The following is a 26,428-nucleotide window of genomic DNA, read 5'->3' as shown; positions in this document are numbered from 1 at the left end:
TTTGATATGGAAGATAGGTGTAGTGTGTTCCTTTTAAAAAGTTTTTAGTAATAGGAAATTTTGCTACACCTCTGCATTAGATCTTTTAAACAGTGAATAATACCAATTTCTTATGGCAGTTAACAAGATTCTGAGTCATTTAATTTTTTTCAGAAAGGACATAGCTCTTGTTTTGGCTGTAACAACAAGGTAAAAAACATAACCACAGAAAGAAAAAAATCAACAGACTGATTATTTTCTACCTAAATATTCAAAATAGGATTTAAAGTGGTTTTGCTTTGCTCTTTAGAACAGGACTCATCGTTTTTGTACAGTGCTTGCCACAATAGCCCTCTCTCCTCTTCTTATTGGCACTACCAATGTACAGATAACAGATACTTGAACTGTAAAGAATATGCTTGTGATTCAGTATGGTAGTTTGAAGTTAAAATGTAATGAATTGAAAACTGAGTGAAACTGCACCAGAGCCTTTTCTGTAACCTATTTTGTATACAGTAGTTCGAAATGTCATTCACTCATATAATGGTCTCTTTCTTTAGGGCAAACTTGTTGTTGGACACAACATGCTACTGGATGTCATGCACACTATCCACCAGTTTTATTGTCCTCTGCCTGAAGTAAGTGGCCTTGTCAGTCTTCAGGTAATTTATAAAATGTATCCTGAAATTTGAAGTAATTCGTCTGAAATCTATTGTGGATGGAAGCTTACTAGGGTGTATTGAACAAACTGAAATAGAATAAAATGCTATTAGAAATCTGTGTGCTCTCTGGAGATACTGGCCCATAGTTCATTCAGTTTTCTTAAACTCTCTACTAGGGAGAGTTTGCAGTTTAGGGCTGAAATTAACTCCATCATCCATTTGGTAACCATATATCTTTGTATGAAGTGCCACAGGTAGATGCAAGGAGAGATGCAAAGGAGGGGAGTTTCCCACACCTAGCCGTTCTTTTTAGTTGGCAGATCTGGGGGACCCTCCTAGATTGAGGTGTCAGTAGAGGAGGTTTTGGAACAAACTGATAAATTCAACAGTAATTTGAAATCTCATGAGCAGATGGTAGTCACCCAAGAATTCTGAAGGAACTCAAACATGAAATTGCAGAACTGCTTACTTACTTATTGCTTAAATTAGTCTCTACCAGAAGACTGGTGGAGAGCAAATGTAATGCTGATTTAAAAAAAAAAAGGCTCAAGAAGCCATCCTGACAATTACAGGCCTGTAAGCCTAACTTCAGTACTACACAAATTGGTTGAAACTATAATAAAGAATAGAATGATCAGACGCATAGATGAACACAATATGTTGAAGAGTCAATGCGGCTTTTGAAGGGGACATCCTGCCTCACCAATCTATTCAAATTTTTTGAGGGTGTCAACTAGGGTGACCAGATAGCAAGTGTGAAAAATTGGGGTGGGAGTGGGGGTAATAGGCGCCTATATAAGACAAAGCTCCAAATATCAGGACTGTTCCTACAAAATCGGGACATCTGGTCACCCTAGGGTCAACAAATGTAGACAAGGATCCAATGGATATAGTGTACTTGAACTTTTAGAAAGCCTTTGACAACGTCTCTCACCAAAGACGCTTAAGCAAAGTAAGCAGTCATGGGATAAGAGGAAAGGTCCTGTCATTGATCAGTAACTCATTAAAAGGTAGGAAACAAAAGGTAGAAATAAATGGTCAGATTTCACAGTGGAGAGACGTCAATAGTGGGATCCTCCAAGGATCGGTAATGGGATGAGTGCTGTTTAATATAGTCATCAATGATCTGGAAAAAGGGGTGAACAATGAGGTGGCAAAATTTGCAGCTGATACTAAACTACTCAAGACAGTTAAGTCATAAGCTGAGTGCAAAGAGTTAGAAAAGGATCTCACAAAATTGGTGACTGGGCAACAAAATGGCAGATGAAATGCAATGTTGATAAATGCGAAGTAATGCACATTGGAAAACATAATCCCAACTATACAATCAAAATGATGGGGTCTAAAGTAGCTGTTGCCACTCAAGGAAAAGATCTTGGAGTCAATGTGGATAGTTCTCTGAAAATATCTGCTCAATGTGGAGCAGCAGTTAAAGTGGTGAGGATTCAGGGTATTACTTGTATGTTGTTGAAACACGTAAGTTGAGTGCAAATAAAAGTCAACTCTAGTATGTGACTTTATGTACTATAGCATCTCTAACAGTATACTTCAATCACTTTTAAAAGCATTTGTCCTGAAAGCTTTAAAATGTCAACCAATGTATAATTGAGTATATGTCCTTTCTTATTGTCCTTGAGCCATTTTTAATTAAGAGATTTGAGTATAAAACTAATAACCTTCATGAAGTGACTGTAATTGAAAACCTAGTCTGACTAAAGATCTGTTACATTCATCACCTTTATCCTTTATAATCCCATATTGCTAAGTATTTACAGTGCAGGAAAGCTAATTGGAAATGGCAGTTTTCTATGGAGCATGAATAATGCTAAAGAGTATAATTGTTAAAGGGCAGAATTGTCTTCAGTGATCAGGAGTTGCAATGCTCTATGGCAGTTGAAAATTTAAGTTGTAGGAAATCCTAGTTTTCCTTTATCAGAAAGTGAACATAAAACTTGAAGTGAATTGTGTACTTGCAGCTCTTGGCCCTCAATGCTGCTTCAGTAATTGGGTAATTAGGTGCATTATATTATGGTTTATTTTTAAATTGCTTACTTTTTATATCTTAATAAGGCCTCTAGCATTAATGGAAGTGTTTTTACTTTCGTTTGCTGTATTTTAAAAAGAAAGTTCTCTTCTGTGATGTTATCTAGAAGCTGAGTTGTGATATGGAGATGACATTATGAAATCTAATGGCAGAAGTTGGGGGATAAAATCAAATTGGTTATAAGGATGGGAATTGCAGTACTGGAATATTGGAGGGGGAGGGTGTTCTGATTATTTAAGAAGTCCTAATCTACTAGCCTGGCCTAATTTTGTGCTAGGTGGGTAAGGGTACAGTACTAGTCTTTGAGGAAGCAAGAGATCTGGCTGGAAATGGATCACCTGTGTCTTGTACAAGCATCCTAAACTTTGGAGGCTTTTTGGGGTGAGGCTGCATGCGAGACTTGGCTATTAGATGTGGGGGAAGTGGGTTGGAGCCTGTTTGAACTATGTTGGCCCATAAGCAAATAGGGAGTCACTTGCTCAAGAAACCATCTTTAGACAGTGGTGTAACTTGGCCTTTTTAGTTACTAAAGCGCAGGTGAGGCTGCTGTCACTGCTTCTGAAGTCCTCAGATTTTGGCCAATATGGTTATTATGGTGTAGGCTGATTTTTCTTTACCTACTCCTACAAATGACCAGGCTTTGATGCTGTTGAGTCATTCAGAAGTTGTAACTTGCGCTTGCGTTGGCCCTATTTACCTGTGGAAATAGGGAGACCCAGAATCCAAGGCCATCATTAAGGCAATTTTGGCTTCTGTTGTGGACGAAGGTTGGCAGCTGAGAGAGAAGGGGCAGAGTGAGTTAGGACTTGTATTTGTGGTGGAGATTTTCAGGCACCGGGAAGAGTGAGTAATGACTGATATTCTTGGGATCATCCAGATCAGCCTCCCTTGTAACTTTGCGTGCCTTAATGCTGTGCTGCTATGACTCAGAGCCCTGACACTACCAGCCAGCCAACAAAGACTCACCCTGGCTTCTACCAGTTTAATTACTCCTTGCAGGGCGACTCCAACAGCCCTTCTGGTCCTGAGCCTCCCCAAATTTGTCTAACCTGAGTTCTAAAGCATGAGACACTGGGACTCTTCCCTTCTGATTCGTCACCCCCAAAAGTGTGGAAACAGCCCTCAGCCATCAGCACACTTTAGCAGAGACACTCATAGAATACCAGGGTTGGAAGGGACTTGAGGAGGTCATCTAGTCCAACCCCCTGCTCAAAGCAGGACCAATCCCCAATTTTTGCCCCAGATCCCTAAATGGCCCCCTCAAGGATTGAACTCATAACACTGGCCAATGCTCAAACCACTGAGATATCCCTCTCCCCTCCACACAGTTGGCACACCAGAGACCTGCTTGGGATAAAAATAAACAACATTTATTTAATAAAATAATCTCAGATTCAAAGATGAAATAGTAAGGAAAAAGCAAACAAGTTACAGAATATAAACATAAAGATGCAACTTCATGCTTTAACATTTCTATATTAAATAAATTCCTTTTTCTAATACAAACTTACCTATTGCCTTTGAACAGTTTCCCAGCTTGCCCCCTAGCCTTAGGTGATGAGATCCAGTGTTCGCAGGCAGCGCCCTCCACCCCTGCCCCTTCTGCTGTTGAAATTATCCCTCAGTTCAATGCTTTTCACTTCAAACCCCACCTTCCCTTTTAATACGGCTTGCAGTTTTTTCTCCCCTGACTATGGTAATTCATTGTTTCTCAGAGCAGGGAAAATTCCCTTGTGTCTTCCCATTAACTGTAATGGTTCATTATTTGTCTTTTCCTAGGTTGTACCGTGGATGGTTACTTGTCTGCTATGAGGTGTATTTGAAATTGTAGTAGATATCATGAGCATAGTATTCTATATACATATTTACGTAATCAGTCTGTATACATATTTCAAACCATCAAGTTCAGAACATTACAGGCTTTCATAAAAGACCTTACTCAACATATTTTTGTACACCGTAACATTGTATACAACCTATGGATTCAGTTGCTTACTCTGTGAGGTTCAGACCCGCTGTTCTCTCCTTGGAGTGTTTAAGCCCTGATTGTCACAACCTCTTTGTGAATTTGATGGAGCTGTCTATTGGTGTCAGGGCTCTGAGCCATACCAGCATAGTATGAAGGCAACCCATGGCTTACTGGTCTGGGTGATCCCAAGAACATCACAGTGACTTCTCCCCTCCTGCCCCCTCATAAGGGTTTTAGCTGGGTTACTTTCCCCCTCCTCATTGGGCATAGAGTGGGGTTCTGGTATAAATCTCTGCTGCAGAGAATGGACTCTTTGCCTCTACTATCGGATTCACTGCCATTTCTGCGTGAATACAGAGGATTGGTTTTCTCAACCTTCCCCAGGTGACCATCTGTTCATATGCTTCATTGGCTCAAAGAGTTAGTGTTTAAGAGAATGAGTTGACATACACAAACCCATCCTAAGGAAGGGCCAATGACTTAACAAACATTTCACTAGTAAAATATCTCCTGAAAATGAACATTCAATTAATTCTCTACTATAAAATATATAAGAAATACTTACTAAATTCTTCAGTTTTCTGTAGTTGATTAGCTCTAATATCAGACAGAACATGGAGGCTGCCATCGTTAGTATGATAAATTGGGATGGGAAAAGCACTTGCTTCTAATGGAAAGTGGGGTTTGGGTTATACCAGACTTCTTCAGGTTAAAAGTTTCTGCTTATCTTCTGTAGCAGCCTTTTCAGTTATCTTTGCATAGCAAAATATTGGAGATGGGTGGCAGAAGGTTTAGATGAAAAAACAGTGATAAGTTGAAAGGTTATAATCCTATAAAAACTGAGCGTCAGCAGGCATTCAAAGAGTGTAATCAAGTACACTTCGATTTGAAATAGAAAAAAGTACAGCCGTTGGATCTTACTTTAGAAATCTTAGTGGATAAAAGGGTTGGAATCTCTTGATCAATATTTATTTCAGGGTAGTAGAATATCTTATGAGTTTTATACTTTTCGGGTTTGACAGTAACAAAACTTTGTTTTGAATTTTAGGACCTAAGCGAGTTTAAGGAGTTAGCGGCATGTGTCTTTCCCAGGTAGGCTCATCTTCAAATTACAAATGAGCAGTTTTTCACTGATATCAACTGTCAGTAAAGTGTATCCAGCTATCTTCTTGCTTAAATTAAGCATAAAATTATGGTTGTGACTCATATCACAATATGTAGTGATTTAGGAACAATTTAGTTTAAAAATAATCTTAATGTCTGCATTTTAATTCATATTTATGACATTGCTGATTGCATCGCCCATGTCAGAATACTTCTTAGCCAAAGAGAAGCCTTTACAAGTTGTCTTCTCTTTGTATGAAAATTGTTGTGAACCCTGATTGAATCGGGACCAGTGTTCATTTGCTATTAATGTTACTAGCTTCACCTTTTTAGTCTGTTGACTTTTTCTAGTGGACATAGCTCAGTTCTAATGCTCCCTAAAGATCTGTGTTAATGACTTTCAGCATCTTAATGTTGTTGTTTATCCCTGAATAAAACAAAATATCCTTGAATGTTTGGCAAAATTTTTTATAAAAACAAAACAATTCATTCTTACCTCTTAAATTTCATTTTTAGACTATTGGATACTAAACTGATGGCAAGTACGCAACCTTTTAAGGTAACTTACAAATGTAAATAACTATAGTCTAATCTTTTTTGTGAGTTTTAAATGAGTACTGAAATATAAGTAATATTTTGATAGAGGACAACGGATAATAGAATGTTTCATTTATAAATACTATCTCTGTTGTAGCAGGATGACTTCATACTGTTGTAAAAAACTTTTTCATCTAACCCTTCTAAAACTACAGTAAATGAGCTTTAAAATAACAAATTATGATACTTTTTAAATTCCATTCTTCCATGGTAAAAACTCTACTAAATGCCTGGTCTTGAGCAGTTAGCTTTAGGTTCTGGACAAATGTAAAGTTCTTAATTAACTCTGCCAAAACTAATCTTCTAGGATTTCTACTGTGAGTTAATACAAGAAAATGTCTTATGAACTCTCCATCATGATTTTCCTTGAACTCTGGGGGCCCCATTCCTGCAGTCCTTACTTGGGTAACTATCCTCTCAATCAACAGGATTTTTGCCTGAACAGGACTCTGGGTTTTCGAGTCCGAGGTGCATCATTTTTGTGTTTAGACTAATTTGACTGTTCAAATATCGTTTTAAAAATCTCTCGTTAAAATTTCAGTTGAACTGAGTATTCAGTAAAGTTCAATTTAATGCTGTGTTGTACCACAGTTGCTGGATTTTATATCCATGATAATACTAAACTATTGATTTGAATGTAGGATTTCATCATGGCCACATTCTATCTGTATAGTAAAATACAATTTTTTAGGCATAGCTGTAAGAATTGATTTCCGTGTTGTATATACACAAAATAGGCGAACTAACCCTTCTTGTGTGTGTATACGCACACTAGGATAACAATTCAATATGTTGCATAAATGGAACAATATTTGTAGGACCAATATCTTAAAGGTAGCCTTAAATTTCTAGGCACACATTCGCTTGCAGTATATGTGGTCTATTCAAGAACAATATGGGGCACTAAAGGAAAAAGCTATTTAATTCATAATTATGAATAAATACTTCTTTTTAAAGAAATATGGGCAGTTAGCTATATTTTTGTCCTGTTCTAAGTTGGCTGCAAATCTTAACTTCTGCATATGTTACGTATTGACTTGATGTCCTCTAAATTCGAAAAGCATATTGCTTTTACTGTTTAAATTGTGGTCTTAATTAAAGAGACTAGTAGAATGGTTTTGCTTTGTGAATAACAGTTGTTGCATCCTGAATTGTCTTTCTTCTTGTGGACCTATTCTTCAGGGGTGAAAGTAACTTAAATAAGTTACCACTATGCAGGGCGGCCAGGGTCCTGGGCAAGGTTGGGTGAGGGATGGCTCTGGGTCCCCAGAAGGGGCGGAGGCTCGGGCAGAGGGGGCGGGGCTGGAGCCAAAATCCCCCAGCCAGCCTTTCCGCACTGCCCAGCTGGCGCCACCCTGGGCTCTGGCAGTGATTTAAAGGGCTCTGGGCTTCGGCTGCTGACATGGTAGAAGCAGCGGCAGCTGAGAGCCCTGGGCCCTTTAAATGGCCGCTGGAACCCTTTTAAATTGCCAGGCCCTGGAATAGCAGCCCCTTTTGCTTACCCCATCAACGGCCCTACCGGTACGGTCGGCAGTTTCTTGCCAGTACGCCGGACCGGACCAGCTTACTTTCACCTCTGCTCTTCTCACATTCATGCCAGCAAATATTAGGTCCTTCAAGTTGCTTGCTTATCTGGATACTAAAGCCCTAGAGTTTTGCAAACACTCCATCTTTTTAGAAGTTTCCAACTGGAAGGAAATGTCGCTTGCATGTACTTACGTTCTTCTGCGGCACATATATACTCCTTGCATACTGGGAGCAGTCTGCGTGAACGCTTCCTAAAGCCGGCATATCAATTAGAGAAATGAATGGCCAGGCTAGTGATCATTCTGCAAAACTTTCCTGTGTCCCAGGACTGGGTGAATTCTAAAGCCGAAAGGTGACCTGATGAAGCCAGGGCCTCTAGCGGAGTAAACTGTCAGTCTATTTCTGTTGCTTGGATACCCCATTAAGCAGCGGTACATCTTGTTGTATATTCTTTACTAGGTGTGTCTGGTTAAAAAAAAATCTCACCGGCACAAGTACCAATTTTTTGGTCAGTTACATCCTTTCTGGGTAAAATGTGCTCAGTTCTAATTCCGTAACCTGCTGTAAACCTTGGTTTTTGTGAGTTGCTGTTTGTGCTCTTTTTTCAGCAGGAGGCCAGATTTTAGATAAGGATTGTGCCTCAGTATTGATTTTGCTGTTTTGTTCTAGGGTTCCCAGAGCCTAAAATGCTTTTGATAGAAATAGTGTAATTGTAACAATTACTTGCATGTAACATTAAACTTGAGTCGGAACACACTGTTCATTCCAGAACTTTAGAATTTGGAACTGGATTGTGTATAGCTCTGTAGAGAACACAGGCTGGCAGTATTAAATCCCAAATGTTACCTCTAATCCATACAATCTCAATATATGGGAAAATGCATTTGGCATTGATGTTCTCACATACTGTGCCTTCTTATGCTTTTAGGAAATTATTAACAACACATCCCTTGCAGAACTGGAAAAGCGTTTAAAAGAGATTCCATTCAACCCTCCTGAAGTTGGTAAGGATGCATAAAAGCATTTGCCCCATGCTCCTAAATTATGTGCTAGGTTTCGTCTTTCGCAGAAAAAATTGATATGCTAATTGCTTGGTTTGGGATGTGAAATGGTCTATTTCTAAATTAAATGGTGTTTAAACTCCATTTAATATTGGCAGTGGGTTACATATATGCAATACTATTTGTGATCATTATTCTTAGTGGTTTTAGGCATTATACTTCAGCTTTATTTTGAGTGAAGTAGAATAGTAATTCTTGAATGAACAGCTGTTCTGTCACTGTAGTGATGGCGTTTGTTCTGTAGCTTAGGTTTTGGTGAATAATTTCTGCTCGTCTCAAATTAAGCCCAGGTGTAAGTACTTTACTCTAAAAGCTCTTATTTAATTAATTACCAGTAGTACTTAGTTGGACTCTTTGAAAGAATACAGTAGTAACTAGATCCCATACTAATGGTTAGAATGTAATTAAGTACTGTGGAGCTGTATCACTTTTTCTAAGGCGGTGGCATGAAAGAAGGGATGTTAAATGATCGGAAGGGATAGACTGTTTTTAACATTCTGGAATGGAGTTCATGAACTGCTGATATAAAAAGGGAAAAACCATTGGGCGGCGTAACATGTTGAAAGGCAGGTGGAGAGGGTCTCTTGTCTTAAGCAATATAGATGTTTGAATTACTCCGTTTAGCATTCTAAATATGCAGAGCAAATGCACATAGTTTATTAAACTTGGGTGGCTTCAAGAAAGGAAATAGTAATCCAGAGGCTTTCTGACTTTTTCTTCTGTAATAATTCTATTAGCCAACAAGCAGGAGGTGTTGGTGCACACAGCATAGTTTCCTGCTTCCACATATGTACTTTTCACAATGTATTCACTGTAGCCCAGTAGTTCTCAAACTTTTTTGTACTGGTGACCCCTTTAACATAGGAAGCCTATGAGTGTAACCCACCCCCCAATGTATAAATTAAAAACACTGTTTTATATATTTAGCACCATTATAAATGTTGGAGGCAAAGCGGGGTTTAGGGTGGAGACTAACAGCTCATGACCCCCCATGTAATTCCCTCGTGACCCGCTGAGGGGTCCCAACCCCCAGTTTGAGAACTACTGCTGTAACTTCTTCCAACTTGGGGATGGGACAACTTGGCCTCTCCCTGGTGAGCTCTTTTAGTTGATGTAGTACCAAATGATTGTATGAAATCATATTAATTTTGCTACTAGTTGGGTTCTGCATCAAAATTTGGTGGATATGTTAACATTAATCACTTGTATGAATGACTACTGTAAAGTTTGATATTGCGATAGACGTGGGTCAGAACTTTCAAGGCAAAGACGGTTTAAAGTTATTGAAATACTTCTGTCGATTGTTAGATTTGTGGAGAAATGTGTGGGTATGCATTGTGGCATTAAAAGGATAACCTGTTTGAGCTGAGTTTAAATCAAGTTACCTGAACCTATTGGTTAGGTAGTATTAACATTTTTTCTTAAAAATATATTCTGTTTTTGACTGAAACATTGGCATGCTTATGGTGCTGTATAACTTTTTTGTAGGTTTTTAAACTTAAATATGCTAAGAATTTTGAGTCATGGTTAGGTGCTGGAAAAATACTAGATAAGGTAGTTAGTCAGCTTATTTTGTTACATATAGGCTTCCTTAACATATGGCTAAAATACTATATTATGACACCTATTTATGTCCCTATTGTAAATATTGGGGTGTACTTCATAGCTATATTCATTCATCATTTTTGCTGCGGAAAAGACTCCTTAATTGTAATAAAGTGGATATAACTAGGCTTGACTTCCATTTCCACTGTGTGTACTTAAGTTTGATTGATTTAAGCACTGTTTCTCTCCTTCTAGTCCCGTTTCCCCTCCAAAAAAATTGCTTGAACTGTTCAGATGTCTCTCTACAGACTGGGAAATTAAGTATGAAAGGCTACACAATGCTAATGTTGGGGGCTTGTGGAGTGGGAGATAATTGACTGTCGATGGGACTTAGGCTTTCTAAGCATTTTAGGGGTAAACTTTTAAAGTATTTAGGTGCTTAAAAATGCAGTTAGGTATTTAGTGGGATTTTCAGAATGCCACAAGGTACTTATTTGCATATATAGGCATTTAAGAATCTTTAAAAAATGTGGCCCTAAGTCACCTTTGGAAATGGGATTTAGATGCTGAAGTCACTTAAGCACTGTTGAAAAATATTAGTCTGTTTGCTACCACTGGAGTAACAATTACATGCTGTATGTCATGTGTTGCAGAAGAGTCAGAAGAAATAAGATGATGACTAATCCTGTTCCCATTGTTTCAATAAAAAGAAAAGGAGTACTTGTGGCACCTTAGAGACTAACCAATTTATTTGAGCATAAGCTTTCGTGAGCTACAGCTCACTTCATCGGATGCTTATGCTCAAATAAATTGGTTAGTCTCTAAGGTACCACAAGTACTCCTTTTCTTTTTGCGAATACAGACTAACACGGCTGTTACTCTGAAACCTGTCATTGTTTCAATGGAAGTTTGGCTGCTAAAGTGGCAGTATGATCCAGAATATCTCTGGATGAGAAGGGCTATGAGAGTCTAGTGGTACAATTTTTGACTCAGTGGGAATAGGAATGGTTCCTAGAAGCCTTCTTCTGTCAGTGAAGCTTTAAATTGCTTGTAATTTGTAAAAGTTACTAGAATTATCCATAGTGCATTATGCACTTGCAGCAAATGTGAGTTTCTGGTTAAATATAACTTCCACTTACAAGATACCCTTAGGTAAACATGACTTTTCCTTCTTCAGAAAGTGCAGAAGGGTTTCCAAGTTATGACACAGCTTCTGAACAACTTCATGAAGCAGGCTATGATGCTTACATAACAGGACTGTGTTTCATCTCCATGGCTAACTACCTAGGTACTATATATTTTTTTCCCAAAAAAACTATTCCTCTACTCTCTGTTTCAATGCATATGTTATGCTGAATTTCTTCTTTGTTTATTAGGTTCATTTCTCAGTCCTCCGAAAAATCATGTATCTGCTAGATCAAAACTCATTGAACCCTTTTTTAACAAGTAAGTAAATCACTGTACATTACAAAACCTGCTATAATCTGAAGGTGGAGCTGAAAACTCTCTACCGTCAGTTTAAACTAATCACTTGTATTTTACTGTTTTACATTTAAAATTCTCTAGTGGCCTATCTTATTCGTATTAAGAATTTAATGAAGTGTTGGTATTGGGAGGTAAAAACTCCCATATATTCATTAAGTATTGCTTCTGAGCAGGGAGATGCCTGCCAACTTGCTTAAGAGAGCATGGAAGGGATTATGTTAAAATTGTGGCTCTAGCTTCATTGTTCTTCTTGGTATTGAGATCTATACTTTTGTCAGTTAGCAAATGTTTGCATAGTTCTAAGGAATAATCAAAGTGAGAAAAATAACTCTGATTTAAATGTTTCTATAGTTCGTAAGGCAAGGATAGGTTTTGGAGATTTAGTGTGAGCAATAAAGCTTGTTGCTGCACTGATTTAAAAAAAAAAAAGAAAGATAGATGTAGCCTAGAAGTATGTCCAAAGGATCCAGAGTGGTATTTTTGATACAGCTTTTGCTTTACCTGGACCAAAATCTAATATCTGTGACATATTTAAAATATCAGGCAATAAACTTTTAAAGAAATTACATTGATTTTTCAGAATAAATTCATGGGATCTTAAATTCACAGCATCTTTTATTGCTGGATTAGATATTCATGAAGATCTTAAAGATTTAATTGAGAATTTTAGAAATCTAAAGGTTTTTTTTGTGCATGTTTCTGATGCTTTGCTTATTCATAGTCTTTCCTTGTCATGCTTCTGGTGGTAGAATAATCTTGCATGATGGCATGTGAACACAGTAAGGTTATGATGGGGAATCTCTTGACAGAGGTTTAGTGACAGTTGTAAACTGAAGACTACCACATTTTGGAAAGAAATAGCCAAATCTGCAAACTGTCACCTTATTGGAGATAATACTGAAGGCATGTTGAGCTAGAGTCACAAAGAAACTTAGGGGCATCACCACTCCTGATTTTTTGGCACTTACAAAATCACTGAGATTCACAAAGCTTGAGTTAGGCATTGAGGTGCCCTATACAGTGAGGAGACAGGGGGGAGAGCCTCCTGAGAGTGGGTTTCACAAAAGGCAGCATGCTGGCGGCTCCTTGCCTAAGCTAGCCAATGGGAGATGCCAGATGAGGTTTGCATCCTACATCCTAGAGACTAACAATTTATTTGGGCATAAGCTTTCGTGGGCTAGAACCCACTTCATCAAATTAGGCCTGAATAAAGTCTGGGAGTGGTTGGGTCATTACAAAACCTAAACCTAATTTCCCCCCTACTAATTTCCCCCCTACTGTTACTCACACCTTTTTGTCAACTGTTTGAAGTGGGCCACTCTCATTACCACTACAAAAGTTATTTTTCCTCCCTTGGTATTCTGCTATTAATTGAACTGTCTCGTTAGACTGACCTCACACTTGGTAAAGCAACTCCCATCTTTTCATGTATTTATACTTGCTCCTGTATTTTCCTCTCCATGCATCTGATGAAGTGGGTTCTAGCCCATGAAAGCTTATGTCCAAATGAATTTGTTAGTCTCTAAGGTGCCACAAGGACTCCGTGTTTTTGCTGATACAGATTAACACAGCTACCACTCTGAATCCTACACCCTGTACCTCTGAGATAGGCATGCCTAAATTCGGGCCACAGGGAGGTGCTTTCCTATATTGGGATTCTCAGCTGCACATCCTTGCTTGACATTAGGCACCTATGCCTTTCTATCAAGAAACTGAAAGGAAGGGGAAGGAGGAGGACTCCCTCAAACTTTTAGTCCAGTGCTTAGGATACTCACTGGGGATATGGGAGACCTCTGGTTCATGCCCCTCCCACCACCTGAGGGGAAGAAGGGATTTGAACAGGGATATGCCACTTTTCATGTAAGTAAATAATCACTGGGCAATAGGATATTGTGATGTGTTGGGCTCCCTTTGCAGGTGTTCCACTGTGAATAAATAATGAAAGTGTCATTGGGAGCAAGAATAAGTCATTTAGTGGCCTGGTGGTTAGAGCACTCATCTGGGAGGTAGGAGACCTGCTCCAATGGCTTTACTTGTCCACAATAGAACAGCTTCATCAGGAAGGACAGAAGGAGCCCCACACCAGAATATCCTACAGCTGAACGGTTAGGATGCTCATCAGAGAGGTGGCATATCCCTTTTGAAATCTCTTCTCCCCCTCAGTTAGAGGGTTGAGGGGGTTGGCAGGGCTTGAATCAGGGCTCTCCCACATCCAAGGTGAGTACCTGAACCACTGGGCTAAAGGTTATCCCATCCCAGCCGTTTTTGTGTAAGCTTGCCTATCGGGTTCTGATCTGCTAGGCAAGGTTTGCATGCTTACCAGATCAGCCCCGTAGGCAAATTAGGAGGAACCCCTCTTTTCTCCTGACTTGTGAATGGCTCTGGAACTCATGCATCTGGATGCCTGGCATGGGGCTGCATTGTGTATGTTCAGAGGCAGAAACAGAGACACCTAGAACTTTTACAGAAAAAAATTTGGGTGCTTGCAGAGTTTAGGTGCCTGCAGGATTTGGCAACAGCTGAGTGATGGTTTTGTGAATCCCAGTAGTTGCCCGAAGTGGCAGTTGCTTAAGTCCTTTTGTGACACTAGCCCATTTAAGTAGACTTTTGAAATTCACCTTATCAGTTCTCTACCATTTCAAAAGGGCCATTTTATCTGATCATCTTGTAAGTTCTTCCATTATCTATGATATACTAGTGACAGAAAAGTGCAGATTAGTGATCAACTAGAATTCAACACCACTCTTATTGCATACGTTCAGTTGAGTAAATGAGAGCTGGCTGCAGCATTGATCAGTCTAGTCTCACTTAATCCTGTGATACATCTCACTCTAAAGTTATAGTTTGGGAAGTTATTCAATACATGACATGAACACGTTCATTCACTGACTCCCAGTAGCTGTAGATTAAAATACATTTTTTACCGAAAGTCCAAGAGTATCATTATATCTTTATAATATACTGAAACTGATTAAAAATGTATAGGTCTTGTTAGACTTGGTGATCTCTGCAGCAAATATATATGGATTGAGAGAATTCCAAGTCAGTAATATATGAAATTTAAACACTTAAAACTAAAATATCCTTATCAAAGAGGTTTTGTAGAGTCTTCTAAAGAAACTACAAATCTAAAATTTCCAAAATACTGGGCTGCAAGCAACCATGCTGATGAATTTTTGTTAGATTGAGAACCAATATTAATAGTAAATTTATTTTTCTGTTTGTTGTGACATTTTCCAGATATTAAAGAATTTCAGTTTTTAGGAAATCTAGGATAGAGCATGTAAATATTGTGTATAGTTACTCTAGTAGTTAGAGTGGGATTGGAGGAGCTGGGTTATTGGCTCCACCACTGACTTGTCTCAGTTTCCTATCTGTAAAATAGGAATACTTTGTGAACCTATCACATAGGGATGTTGAAGCACTTTAACACACTCTTCCCAGTACTAAGAGTTATCACTTCTATAGCAGTTTTAATTCAAAGATCTTAAAGATGGCTTCCTCCAAATGCAAAAAGGACTATACTACATAAAGATGTATAGGGAGGACGTTATTTCTCCTTTTGACTTCCTGCATTAGCTACTGACTGTAAATGCTTAACAGGAAAAGTTTGAGTTCTAATAAAGTTAAAATAAACAAATTTTGAGTTAATGTAGTGAAAACATGTTTCTGTTTACACATGATTACATAAATCTAGTTAATTCAGCACAGGCAGCACTTACTTATTTCATAGGATAAGGTGACACTCTTACATGGCTATTTGTCTGTTTGCAGAAGTTTCAAACCGACAAAAGAGGTAATCTCAAATCATGGATAAAGACACTGACTCTGTATTCCTAATCTCTGCAGATAAGTGAAAATACAGATGTAGCAGATCACATTTGTTGCACCACATTCCCATTGATATAACTTAGTTTTAAATGCAAGTGCAAATATTGATTATATTAACTAATGCTGTGTTTTGAAATGCCTCATTTAAAGAAATATTACTGCAACTATCTCAATTCTAAGATCAGTGCTTTTTTACAAAGAAGCAGATCTCTGATCTTGATAAATTCCTAGGGTATACATAATTTTTGGTTTCAGAGGAACAGCCGTGTTAGTCTGTATTTGCAAAAAGAAAAGGAGTACTTGTGGCACCTTAGAGACTAACCAATTTATTTGAGCATGAGCTTTCATGAGCTACAGCTCACTTCATTAGATGTATACCGTGGAAACTGCAGCAGACTTTATATACACACAGAGAATATGAAACAATACCTCCTCCCACCCCACTGTCCTGCTGGTAATAGCTTATCTAAAGTGATCAACAGGTGGGCCATTTCCAGCACAAATCCAGGTTTTCTCACCCTCCACCCCCCCACACAAATTCACTCTCCTGCTGGTGCTAGCCCATCCAACCAATAATTTTTGGTGCCTGTCTATTCTTGCTGTCAGCCACAATTTGTTTTCCTAAACATGCTTTTAAAGTGAACTTATGGGAGGATAGCCTTAATATTAAATACCCATTGGTAGTATTCTAGCTAAACTTTTTTCTCCAGCATTTTTAGTAAACTAGCATCTGCGACAATTAGCGTAATGATGACAACAAGCTTAATTACTACTAAGGATAAACAAATGAATTGGATAACCCTTAGGTAGCTGTTGCTCAGACAACTTGTGTAAGAGTTTTCTCCAGTGTTTGCCATCTCAGAGAAGCTGCTTTTCTTTAACACTTGGTGTTCTGCACTTCTAATGGAAGCCTGAACGTTTTTTGAGAACACTTCACTTTTATTGAGTTACCAATTTTGAACTCAATTACATATTATGATGGCTTAAAAGCTTTGAAATTGGTTAAGAGCAGATGCAATTTAGCTTTGTTCAGTTACTCTTCAAATCTAGTAAATATGGTTGGTTCTTTTGTTGTGAAGGGCAAAAAATTATAGCAGCACTCCTGAGTGTTTTCTCCTTATACATAATGTGAGGACATAAATGGCAAAGATAATCTACCAATCGAGGATGCAGCATACTCACTCACTGCAACACAAAGCAATATATACAACTTATACATAATGGTGGTGTCACAAATAAGTTACTGGTGGGAGGTTATGTTGCACATGCATATGGTAGCTTCAGTGGCTAAAGTAGGGGTCTCAAACTCAATTTACCTTAGGGCCAGTGCCAGTCCTCAAATCCTCCTAGCGGGCCGATAATGTCACTGAAGATGGTGTTCAGAAAAGAAAACGTTTATATTGTATTTTTTATTTCAAATTTCTTAGAAATAATAAAACTGTCATACGACTTTATACAATTCTTCTCCTGCCAGAGTTTTTAGTGTTTGCCAGACACCTGGCAACGCTTCAGTTCTGTCAGTTTGTTGATGTTTGGCCTCAGTGACTGAGCAGTTGAAACCTTCAGTATTGCAGCGCAGTGTGCATGAGATGGTTGTGCTCGGTATTTTGACTTGTTTATATTCATTGTGGGGAAGAAAGTGATGCTGCCTCCATTGCTGCCTTTGCCTGGCAACTAACGATGCTGCCTCCATGGTTGACTCTGCATGGAGACTAGTGATGGTATCTCTGTCCCTCTTCCTCAGCCAATGGGAGCTGCGAGGGGCGGTGCCTGCAGCAGACATTGCTGGCAGCATGTCTGCATGTGCCTCTCCTCTGCAGCCAGCAGTGGGGAGGTTCTCGGGCCACAGATGGCCCCCAGGCCGGGACTTTGAGACCTCTGGTCTGGCATCTGCTGAAATTTTTCTACCTTTGTTGCAATTCCTGGCAATTCAGAACTGGTAAACAAGTCACTTTGTCAATAACTCCTCTTTTTGGGGAGTTTCCTAGTACTTAAATAGAGATAATGTACAATGTATGATCATAGAGAACTATTGTCAAGCTGATGTGCCAGTTACTGTTTAAATATGACTTTATGAATAAGCCAATTTTAAAGTTTACCATCACAGTATTCAGAGTAACAGCCGTGTTAGTCTGTATTCGCAAAAATTAAAGGAGTACTTGTGGCACCTTAGAGACTAACCAATTTATTTGAGCATAAGCTTTCATGAGCTACAGCTCACTTCATCGGATGCATCTTGAATATTAATATCTTGAATAAATGGCGCAATTTATTCTAGTCCACTTCTTAAAATCCATTAACTACCATTAAAAATTTGCTTATCTGGAAACTTATGTCATGTAAATATGTATAATATAGCATATAAACTGCTTGTGTTATACTTCTAATACTGTTGGCTGCAGAAAATATTGAAACTACTAGCAAGTTCAGTACAGCTGGGTGGTGGCTGAAATTCCAGCTTCTGATTTTAAAAGGTTAGGACTGGCATTCTACAGCTTAAAATTCAAAACTAAAACTGTCAAAGGTCACGCTTCAATTGCAGCATAGACTGTTTCCTAAAGTATCAGCGAAGGAAGTTGGAAAACTCTATTTTATGGTGAGATTTATCATAAATGTTTAGTACTGTGTTCCTCCCTATAGGGTACATGCTCGGTCTTTCATGGTTTTTAGGATCTCTGTGCTCTCCTAATTCATTCAACCAATACAAGTAAAAACATTAACATTTAATCACTATCCCAGCAACTGATGTAATCCTACTGATACTCTGACCATCATGACCCTGAGCATGCAGTTTGCTCCTTAGGTGATTGGATCCCAGTGTGGAAATATGGGCTGCCCATGGAAAACACATCTATCTGTAATAAGTGTCCAAGCTCTTTACCGATGAAATATTTTAATTCAGTACTGTAAACTGAGGACTAGAGCGCAGAGGCATTTATTCCTTTGTTTACTTTTCCAATAACAGTGGTCAACTAGCTTATTTTAGAGTGAGCTCAGTATTGCTTTATAGATTTGGTGCACAAAACATGTTAACTTTGAGAAGAAGAGAAAACTCTGGCTAGATCTCTGACTCTTACAAGCTAAACTGGTTTCTAAACCACCTAAATGATACAACTGTCTAGAGGATTAATATATTGACTTGCAACTGATTTGGGTTTTTTGAATTACACTTTTTCCCTTTATATTTTTTCAATTTATTGCTAGTGAGTAGCTAATTCAAAATTACTTGGTCTCATCAGATTACATGATCTCTAGCAAGAACCTTAGATTGTCAGTTCAGATTTCCTAATCATTAGACAATAACTGGTACTGAATTAAAGTTAATATTGAATGAATTCTAAATCCAAAAAAACTTCAGAAGCCACTTAATGTGGACAGTGTTCTTGTCTTGTAGTTATCTCACATAATTCAAGCACCTAGAAGCAAGGAGTTAATCAAGAACATCAAATCTTACTGTCCACTTAATGTATTAATCGTACCAAGTGTAGTGAAATGTGTGTCACATTATAACAGTCGTGACCCAAATGTTGTCTTTACCAGTAATGGCGAAGTATGAGCACAAAATTGTTTAAAAATTTTATATATTAACGATATTCAAATACTTTAACTGTCATTCTTTGGAAAAATCATACTCCAGAATGAGGGTTTGGATGCAGATAGAGAAATCTATCATGTATGCATGCATGTAAACTGGCTGCATATCAACCTGGATAATTCTGAAATGAGTTAGCTAGTAAGTGGAAGCAAATAGAGGAATGTTGTTTATGAATATAGCTTCCAGTCTGTTGAGGCTGTGTGTTTGCCTTTCTCCACCATTGTTCACAGCCTCGGGGTCTTGTTGGAACCCTTGATGTGCCTGGTTTCTCAGTAGCATAAGTGGTTTCTGTGGCCATTCAGGAGGTTGTGGCTGTTTCTGTCTGAGAAGCAGCTTTATCCTGGCCCCCACTGAAGCAGTTCAGATTGTTTGGGAGATGATTCTTTCCATTTTCTAAAGTTGAACTCTGTAGGGCTGATGGCCGTGCTTTCTGGGTTGAAGGAGCTGGCTTCAGTATCGGACTTGAATTCTGTCAGGGCACCTTGTAAGATTTGTATTTGGTTTAGTCTTATCAGAATTGTTTATGGTGTTCCTAATAAAATATTAGTGTTTGTGGAACAACTGCAGTGATTCTCTAGTGTGGTGTGGGAACTCTTGTCACTGGTTTCTTAACTTAGTAAACTAGCACCTAGCTGCTACACAAGAAGCACTTCATAAATCAATAACACACATTATTTCAATGCATATATAAATGCACTTTTCTCCAAACTATGGAGCTGTTAATTTACCAGACTAGATGATTGCAATGATCCTTTCTGGAGTTAAAAATCTGTAAATCTATTTAGGTGTATTTTATTTTTTAACAGTTGAGATGAAAAATGTTCCCTGTAAAGCAAAGTGGTGTGTGTTGGTGATGGGGGGGAGAGGGGCGCATTTTGGGTATAAATATTGCATATTAACTTACAAAAAGTAGTTATTTCATTCAGTCAGAAGCAGGAAGCTGAACAGAACTTCAAGGGATGTGCTGTTGAAATCTATGTAATGGTTGGTGGTTTTGATGTTGGAGGGATGGTTTTGAATGACTAAGCAAATCACTTCAGAGGAAAACCAAAATCGGGGCATGAGAACTGGCTTGAGACCTCTCTACCCCACACACTTGTCAACTACAAGAGGGCGATGTGGTCGTGACCTACAGGTTGAGCACTTCAGCTTTACAACATTATGATATCGGAAATCACTTCCCTAGTGGATTTATGATTTTCTTGTGTGGTAGCTGAATAAAGATAAGAAAACAGATACATTTTAGAACTTAAGTTAACACAAATCTGCAGTCAAGAATGGATCAATATGTTTTCATGGGGTAAAAATAAATCCAATGTTAAACTTGGAGCACCTGCTACTTTTTCACTACATGTTGTAGTGGTAAATGTAGTTCCTGCTTCTAGCTTCCGTACAGAAAATCTTACAATAAATACTTTGGGTTTGGACTTAAGTTCTAAATGCCAGTTTCGTTCTATTAAGTACCTTTACTTTCTGACTTCATAAATGCTATTCAACACAATATTAAGATAAACCTGTATGTGTGTCAGTAGTGACTACATGACAAGAGAGGGTGATGTCTGTAATACAAAGTAAGTCAAATAGCTAAGGATGACTGACTTGCAAAAAACAGTATTTTACTCATAAGCAGGAATCCTAGAAATCCATTTGCCATGAAAAAATGCAGAATTTGCGTTTTTACAGAAAATCTTCAGTTTGTACGTTTTGTGAAAAAATAAAAACATATTAACTATTAACTAAATTTTACTGAAAGTACCAATGTCACTTATTCAATGCATGCAACCTCTCCCTTTTGTGGTTGATTTTTAAATGCACTTTAAATTTACATACTCCAGTAAACCTCTGGCATATAGAGGTTACTCAATGGCATAAAGGCTTGGTATATGAAAAAACGAAATTGTAATTGTATTTTTTTCTTATGATTGATGACACTGTTAGGCTTTGAACTTGCTTAAAAATGGTAAATATATCAATAAGATATTATGTTCAACTGATATATGTGTGTGTATTGCAGCTACAGAATGAAAGTTCAGCGTTTCATTTTAATCACAGAAAAACACTGATTTTCAGATTTTTATTGGAGAATTTTGTGGGTTTTTTATCACGGAAAGACTAGGATCCCTGCTTATAAGCTTATTTACTCAATTTCTTAAACTTAAATAAATGTAGAATTTAGAACAAGCAGTTGATCAATCTTTTCTAAATGTTATTTGTCTGCTTCAATTCAGTACCTTTACTAAGCTTTCAGAGGATTTGAAAACAGCCATGGTCTTGTTGATCCTAGAAGCTTGTCTTTTGGCTGAGCTAATATGAAGAATTGCAGTTAGCTATGTTGCCTATTGTGAAATGTACTGTGTATTTTTACTTTAAGCTAAATAGCTGTGCTGAATTTTCAAAAAAACGGAGTTGCTTCTGAAGTAATCTTGCATAGCTCCATTAATTTTTAGCTGTTGTATCACTTTCAACCATGGAACCCCTCCTAAATTAAAATGGTGAGGAGGCTTTAACTAGAACGAAGACAACCTAACAAATATTTTTTAACAGAATGAACTTGCTTGTATTTGGTACATATACTGCTAACTTCTATAAGGTCTTTTTACAGATGGATTCATCATGATTAAGGTTACGATTATGTCACAGAGGTCACGGAAGTCACAGAATCCATGACTTCCATTGACCTCTGTGACATTTTCTGCCCCCAGCCCTTTCCCTCCCCTCTATCCCAGCCCCACAGCTCCCAGCCCATGCAATGGTGGGGGCACACCACAGCTGCTCAGCCACAATGGGGACCCCCGCAGCTCCCACTCCCCACAGCAGCTGGGACCCCAGAGCTCCCACTGACCGCAGCGGTGGGGGACCCAGGAGCCCCAGGACCAGTGGGTGCTGAACCTGCCTCTCCAGTTTGTCAGAGGTATTTTTAGTGAAAGTCATGGACAGGTCATGGGCAATAAACAAAAATTCACGGAGGCCCATGACCTGTCCATGACTTTTACTAAAAATATCTGTGACAAAAACTTAGCCTTAATCATGATACGTACCTTGAAGAATTGTTTTTATAACTCTCTAAATATTTTTCTCCATTTTTGAGGTGCAAATATATTATAAACATGCATAAATAGGTCAAACACAATATAGTAGCGTGCACTTACTGTCAGTTAAAAAATAGAGCACTTAAACAAGGTTACCCTGCTTTTAGTTCCTAGAAAACTTAAACAGTGTACAGATTTTCTATGTAAAAATGTCATTCTCATAAAACACACAGTTATTCAAATATTATATTTGCCATAGTATATAAAAATCTTCATTCAAAATATAGTCTTCAGTTTGAAAACTAAAATTGGTGAACAGAATGGTTCTGGGTGAAGACTTAGAATGAAATACAAAATCTCTTAGCCATCAGTTTGAATCCAGGCGTGGGCCCCGAAGTTGCAATGGTTTCTGAAAAAAACACAACCAAATAATGTAGACCTTTGAGTGAGCTCATGAAAAGGGAGTACATATCTACCAAACTTTTTATCAGAACCCTCCCTACATCTGTTCACTACTTACCTCATGTCCAGTATTGTGGGAAATACTGTGGAGCAGAGTGGAAAACTTCTTACCAATAATTTCCTTTCTGCTAGCAGCATCTCCCACAACTCTACCTACCTTGGATGATGCAAGGGTCAGATATTAAGTGGAATTGTTGTCATAGGACTGTGTTTCCTTGGTCTAATGTACATAGTTACTTCATTTTCTCTGAGATATTTTGTTAATAATGTTATGCAAGTTCTATAGCAGTGGTGTGCAAATGTTTCCAGTTGCGCTCTCCCATTAATGGAATTTTTCTCCCCTCCATTACTGCACAGCCAAGGCTTCCTCAGCAATGGAGCTTGGGCTGAAGGCAGAACTGGGTGTGGAACTAGGGATGCGGGAGGAGCTGGGGCTAGTGACCTGGGAATAATATAGCACCAATTTGGTATCAGTCTGAGAATTCTTCTTGTTTTAACACTTTCTGAAATTCCCGTGGTGGGTTTTTTTATGAACCTTGTTGAAAAACATCCAGCCATACCAATGGAAAACTCATTAATGAAAGAAACAAAATAGCTTGTAGATGTTCAGTTCACAGCTCCTGGACAGTAAATGTGACAGAATGCATTCCATTTATAATCTCAAGTGTCACTTGGCTTCTCTCTCCACAAAATGGTTAGGTGTGTGCAGCATATACCCGTCTCTTATTTAGTAAACTGTTACGCAAATAGGGACTTGTGCTTCTAACGTGGAGTGGCATGGATTTTATCAAATTAAAAACCATTAGGTCATCCTGTTCTCTTTTCTGGCTTACTGCATGCTGAAGCTAACAATTTTAACCTGATAGATCATAAAGAGAGGCACTATTTAGATATGAATCAAAATTATGAAAAACTTACTTTCCATTACAGAAGCCTGATCTATACCTACAATTTAGGATAACCTATGTACATTGCTCATTGTGAATTTTTCTCACCATCTGAGAAACATAGTTAAGCGTACCTAAGCCCTGGTATAGACGCTGCTAGGTCGACTGAAGAATTCTTCTGTCGACCTAGCTACTGCCTCTCAAAGAGGATGGATTAACTACTTCAGTGGAAAAACCCCTTTCATCACTGTAGTAAGTGTTTACACTATAGAGCTCCAGCACCATAGCTGTGCCTCTGTAGTGTAGACATTCCTGTAGTTTTCATGGTGTTGAGGGGGACAGCTTTTATTTGGCCAGATCTCTCATTGTTCTCCATTAAAATAGCATAGGCTATCTGTTTTTAAGCTCTCCAGTTCCATTCAATGTAGATAGGGACATAAGGGGCTGGGGAAGTTGTAGGTAGAGGAGGAAAAGACAGAACTACAATACATTAACAGCTGACTCCTATGGCCCCCTCTCCAACGTATTTAGGCTAGTGCTTCTTGATTCCTTCCACACTGTAATCAATTCTTAATTACTTAACTGCTTTAAACACTGCCAATAAGTTACTGGATTATTTTGAAATGTGTGTGTACTTTTCACATTTTCTTTCCTATTTTAATAACACTAGGCATATTTGTTTTAGAGCAAGTCAGTAAGATAACTAGCATTCACTTTAAAATAATTGCACCGCATGGAACGAGCTAGCTGGTGGGATACTCCCTACATCTTGTGATTTTTAAATTATTAGTGGGACTAAAGCTTTCCGTTGCTTAGGGTGACTAGTACTACTCCCGACTAACTTAGAGAAGAAGTGTGGTGTTAAGCTTTATAATAGCCTCTTAAAGAGATCTGTATGGCATAAGTTCGCTAGTGACGCTTCTCCTTTTTGCCTTAGGTTATTTCTTATGAGGGTAATGGACATACCATATCTCAATTTGGAAGGACCAGACTGTAAGTAATTGTTTTCATTTTGCCTTGATCTTACTACTGTTCTGGTTAGAAAGGTCCTTTGTAGAAGCAAGTGTAAGACAGTATTATGGGTAGAGCATGGGACTTAAATTGCAGCTGAGCTCTATTCACAACTCTTATCAAGTGGCATTAATGTACTGCTTCTCCATTTTATTAAAAAAAAAAAAAAAGTAACCATCCTTGTTACTTTGGATGGAGGATCTGCACTATACAGTAAATACTATTTGAAATGGGTTTTGTCTAGATCAGTCTGGATTCCTTGTGGGTACCAAGTTTAATGTAGTTGAAGATAATAGCTTTGGGTCATAGTCTATCCTTGATCTACGCACAAGTGAAGTGGCCCAAATTAAAGTTTGCAGTCTTAAATGGCCATTTTGTCTCGTATCTTATGGTAAGTAAAGGATGCAAGGTAGTGAATATTCAATGACTCTGAAAGTAGATTGACAACTTTGCTTCAAAATTCAGAAAAAATTTGTTTCACCTAAGTGTAAGAATTTTCAGGCCAAAGGATATTTTGATGAAATTAGATGAGGATTGAAATTATGCCTTCAAATAGAATCAGTGTTACCTTGGCTGTGGATTCAAAACCATAGAATGATAATGAATAATTTATTTTTTATTAAGGCTATTGAGCCAGAGGTTCATTTTCATACAAGGTTATAACTTCAAGAGGGAAAGCATTGTATGGACCCTATCATCCTTACAAACTTTAGAGATCTGAACCTTTCATGACTTGATTTATTTGGCTAAAAATATGGGAAGGTTTTGGTCCTTGATGAGAGAGAGGCTGAAAAATTCTTCATCCCTGTGCTTAAGGTTTTCTTTAAAAACCATTGAAGCCCTACAGACACTTGAAAAACACAAGTCTGTTTGTAGTCTTAATACGCACTACAGCAATAGTAAATATATAATCCACAATAAAAGAGTGGTAAAAGACTAATTTCATGTCAAGACTAGAATTTTTAACAAGTATTTTAACATAGGAAAGGTTGCTATATAAATACCCTAATCGTTTTTAGTTTTTTTAGGAGGAAAAAATATTCCTAGTGACTTTGAAACATGTCACTCAAGAAAAACATTTGCTTTTACCCTCAAAATAAAACTTCCTGATGATAGCCATTTCTCGTCCCTTTTTAAGATTTTTTTTTCTTTTTTCTGTGCTCTGAATAATTCTGACTAAAAATAGCCTTTTGTAACTATAGCCTTTTGATGGCAGTTTCATTAAATTCACTGACTGGAGGGAAGTAAGTACTTCAGAGAGAAATTTAGTTTGAGAAAGTTGTAAGGGAGATCAGCAGCAATTTATGAATATAGTATGTGACGTAGTTATTGGGATAGTTACAGTATAGCTTTATTGGTATGATTATTATATGCATATGTTGGTTTAGTTTAATAGTAGGCATTTGGGAAATAAGTAACCTCAATGTAAACATTTTTAGGATCATTAAGAGACAATGCTTGAGCTACTAAGCTGTGAAGTTGCTGCTGCCAGGTGCCAGCAAAATTACAAAACTAAGTCTGACAGCCAAAAAGATCAGAATGACCCGAAGGGTGTGTTTACGCAGCAGCTGGGTGTTCTGATTCCCAAAGTGAGTAGATATACACATTCTAGCTCTGCTCAAGCTTGCACATTAAAAAGA

The 26,428-nt window shown here is 38.1% G+C and overlaps 1 protein-coding gene across 4 annotated transcripts in view; it reads left to right on the top strand.

Moving 5' to 3' along the window:
- The window catches only part of PARN (poly(A)-specific ribonuclease), a 170,353-nt gene that overhangs the window by 18,030 nt on the left and 125,895 nt on the right, over nt 1-26,428 (top strand). For all 4 annotated transcript variants that reach the window (XR_007358919.2, XM_075132767.1, XM_048867743.2 and 1 more), the window contains exons 13-19: nt 540-617; nt 5,703-5,746; nt 6,275-6,317; nt 8,811-8,886; nt 11,666-11,776; nt 11,865-11,934; nt 24,715-24,770. Coding sequence is in view for 3 of the 4 variants with exons in the window: in XM_075132767.1 (XP_074988868.1) it covers nt 540-617; nt 5,703-5,746; nt 6,275-6,317; nt 8,811-8,886; nt 11,666-11,776; nt 11,865-11,934; nt 24,715-24,770 (478 nt within the window). In the remaining variant the exon portion in view is untranslated. The remainder of the gene's footprint in view (nt 1-539; nt 618-5,702; nt 5,747-6,274; nt 6,318-8,810; nt 8,887-11,665; nt 11,777-11,864; nt 11,935-24,714; nt 24,771-26,428) is intronic.

This window comes from Caretta caretta, chromosome 10 (genome assembly GCF_965140235.1).
Source record: "Caretta caretta isolate rCarCar2 chromosome 10, rCarCar1.hap1, whole genome shotgun sequence".
In the NCBI taxonomy this organism is placed as follows: Eukaryota; Metazoa; Chordata; order Testudines; family Cheloniidae; genus Caretta; species Caretta caretta.
This window is presented reverse-complemented; position numbering and strand designations above follow the sequence as displayed.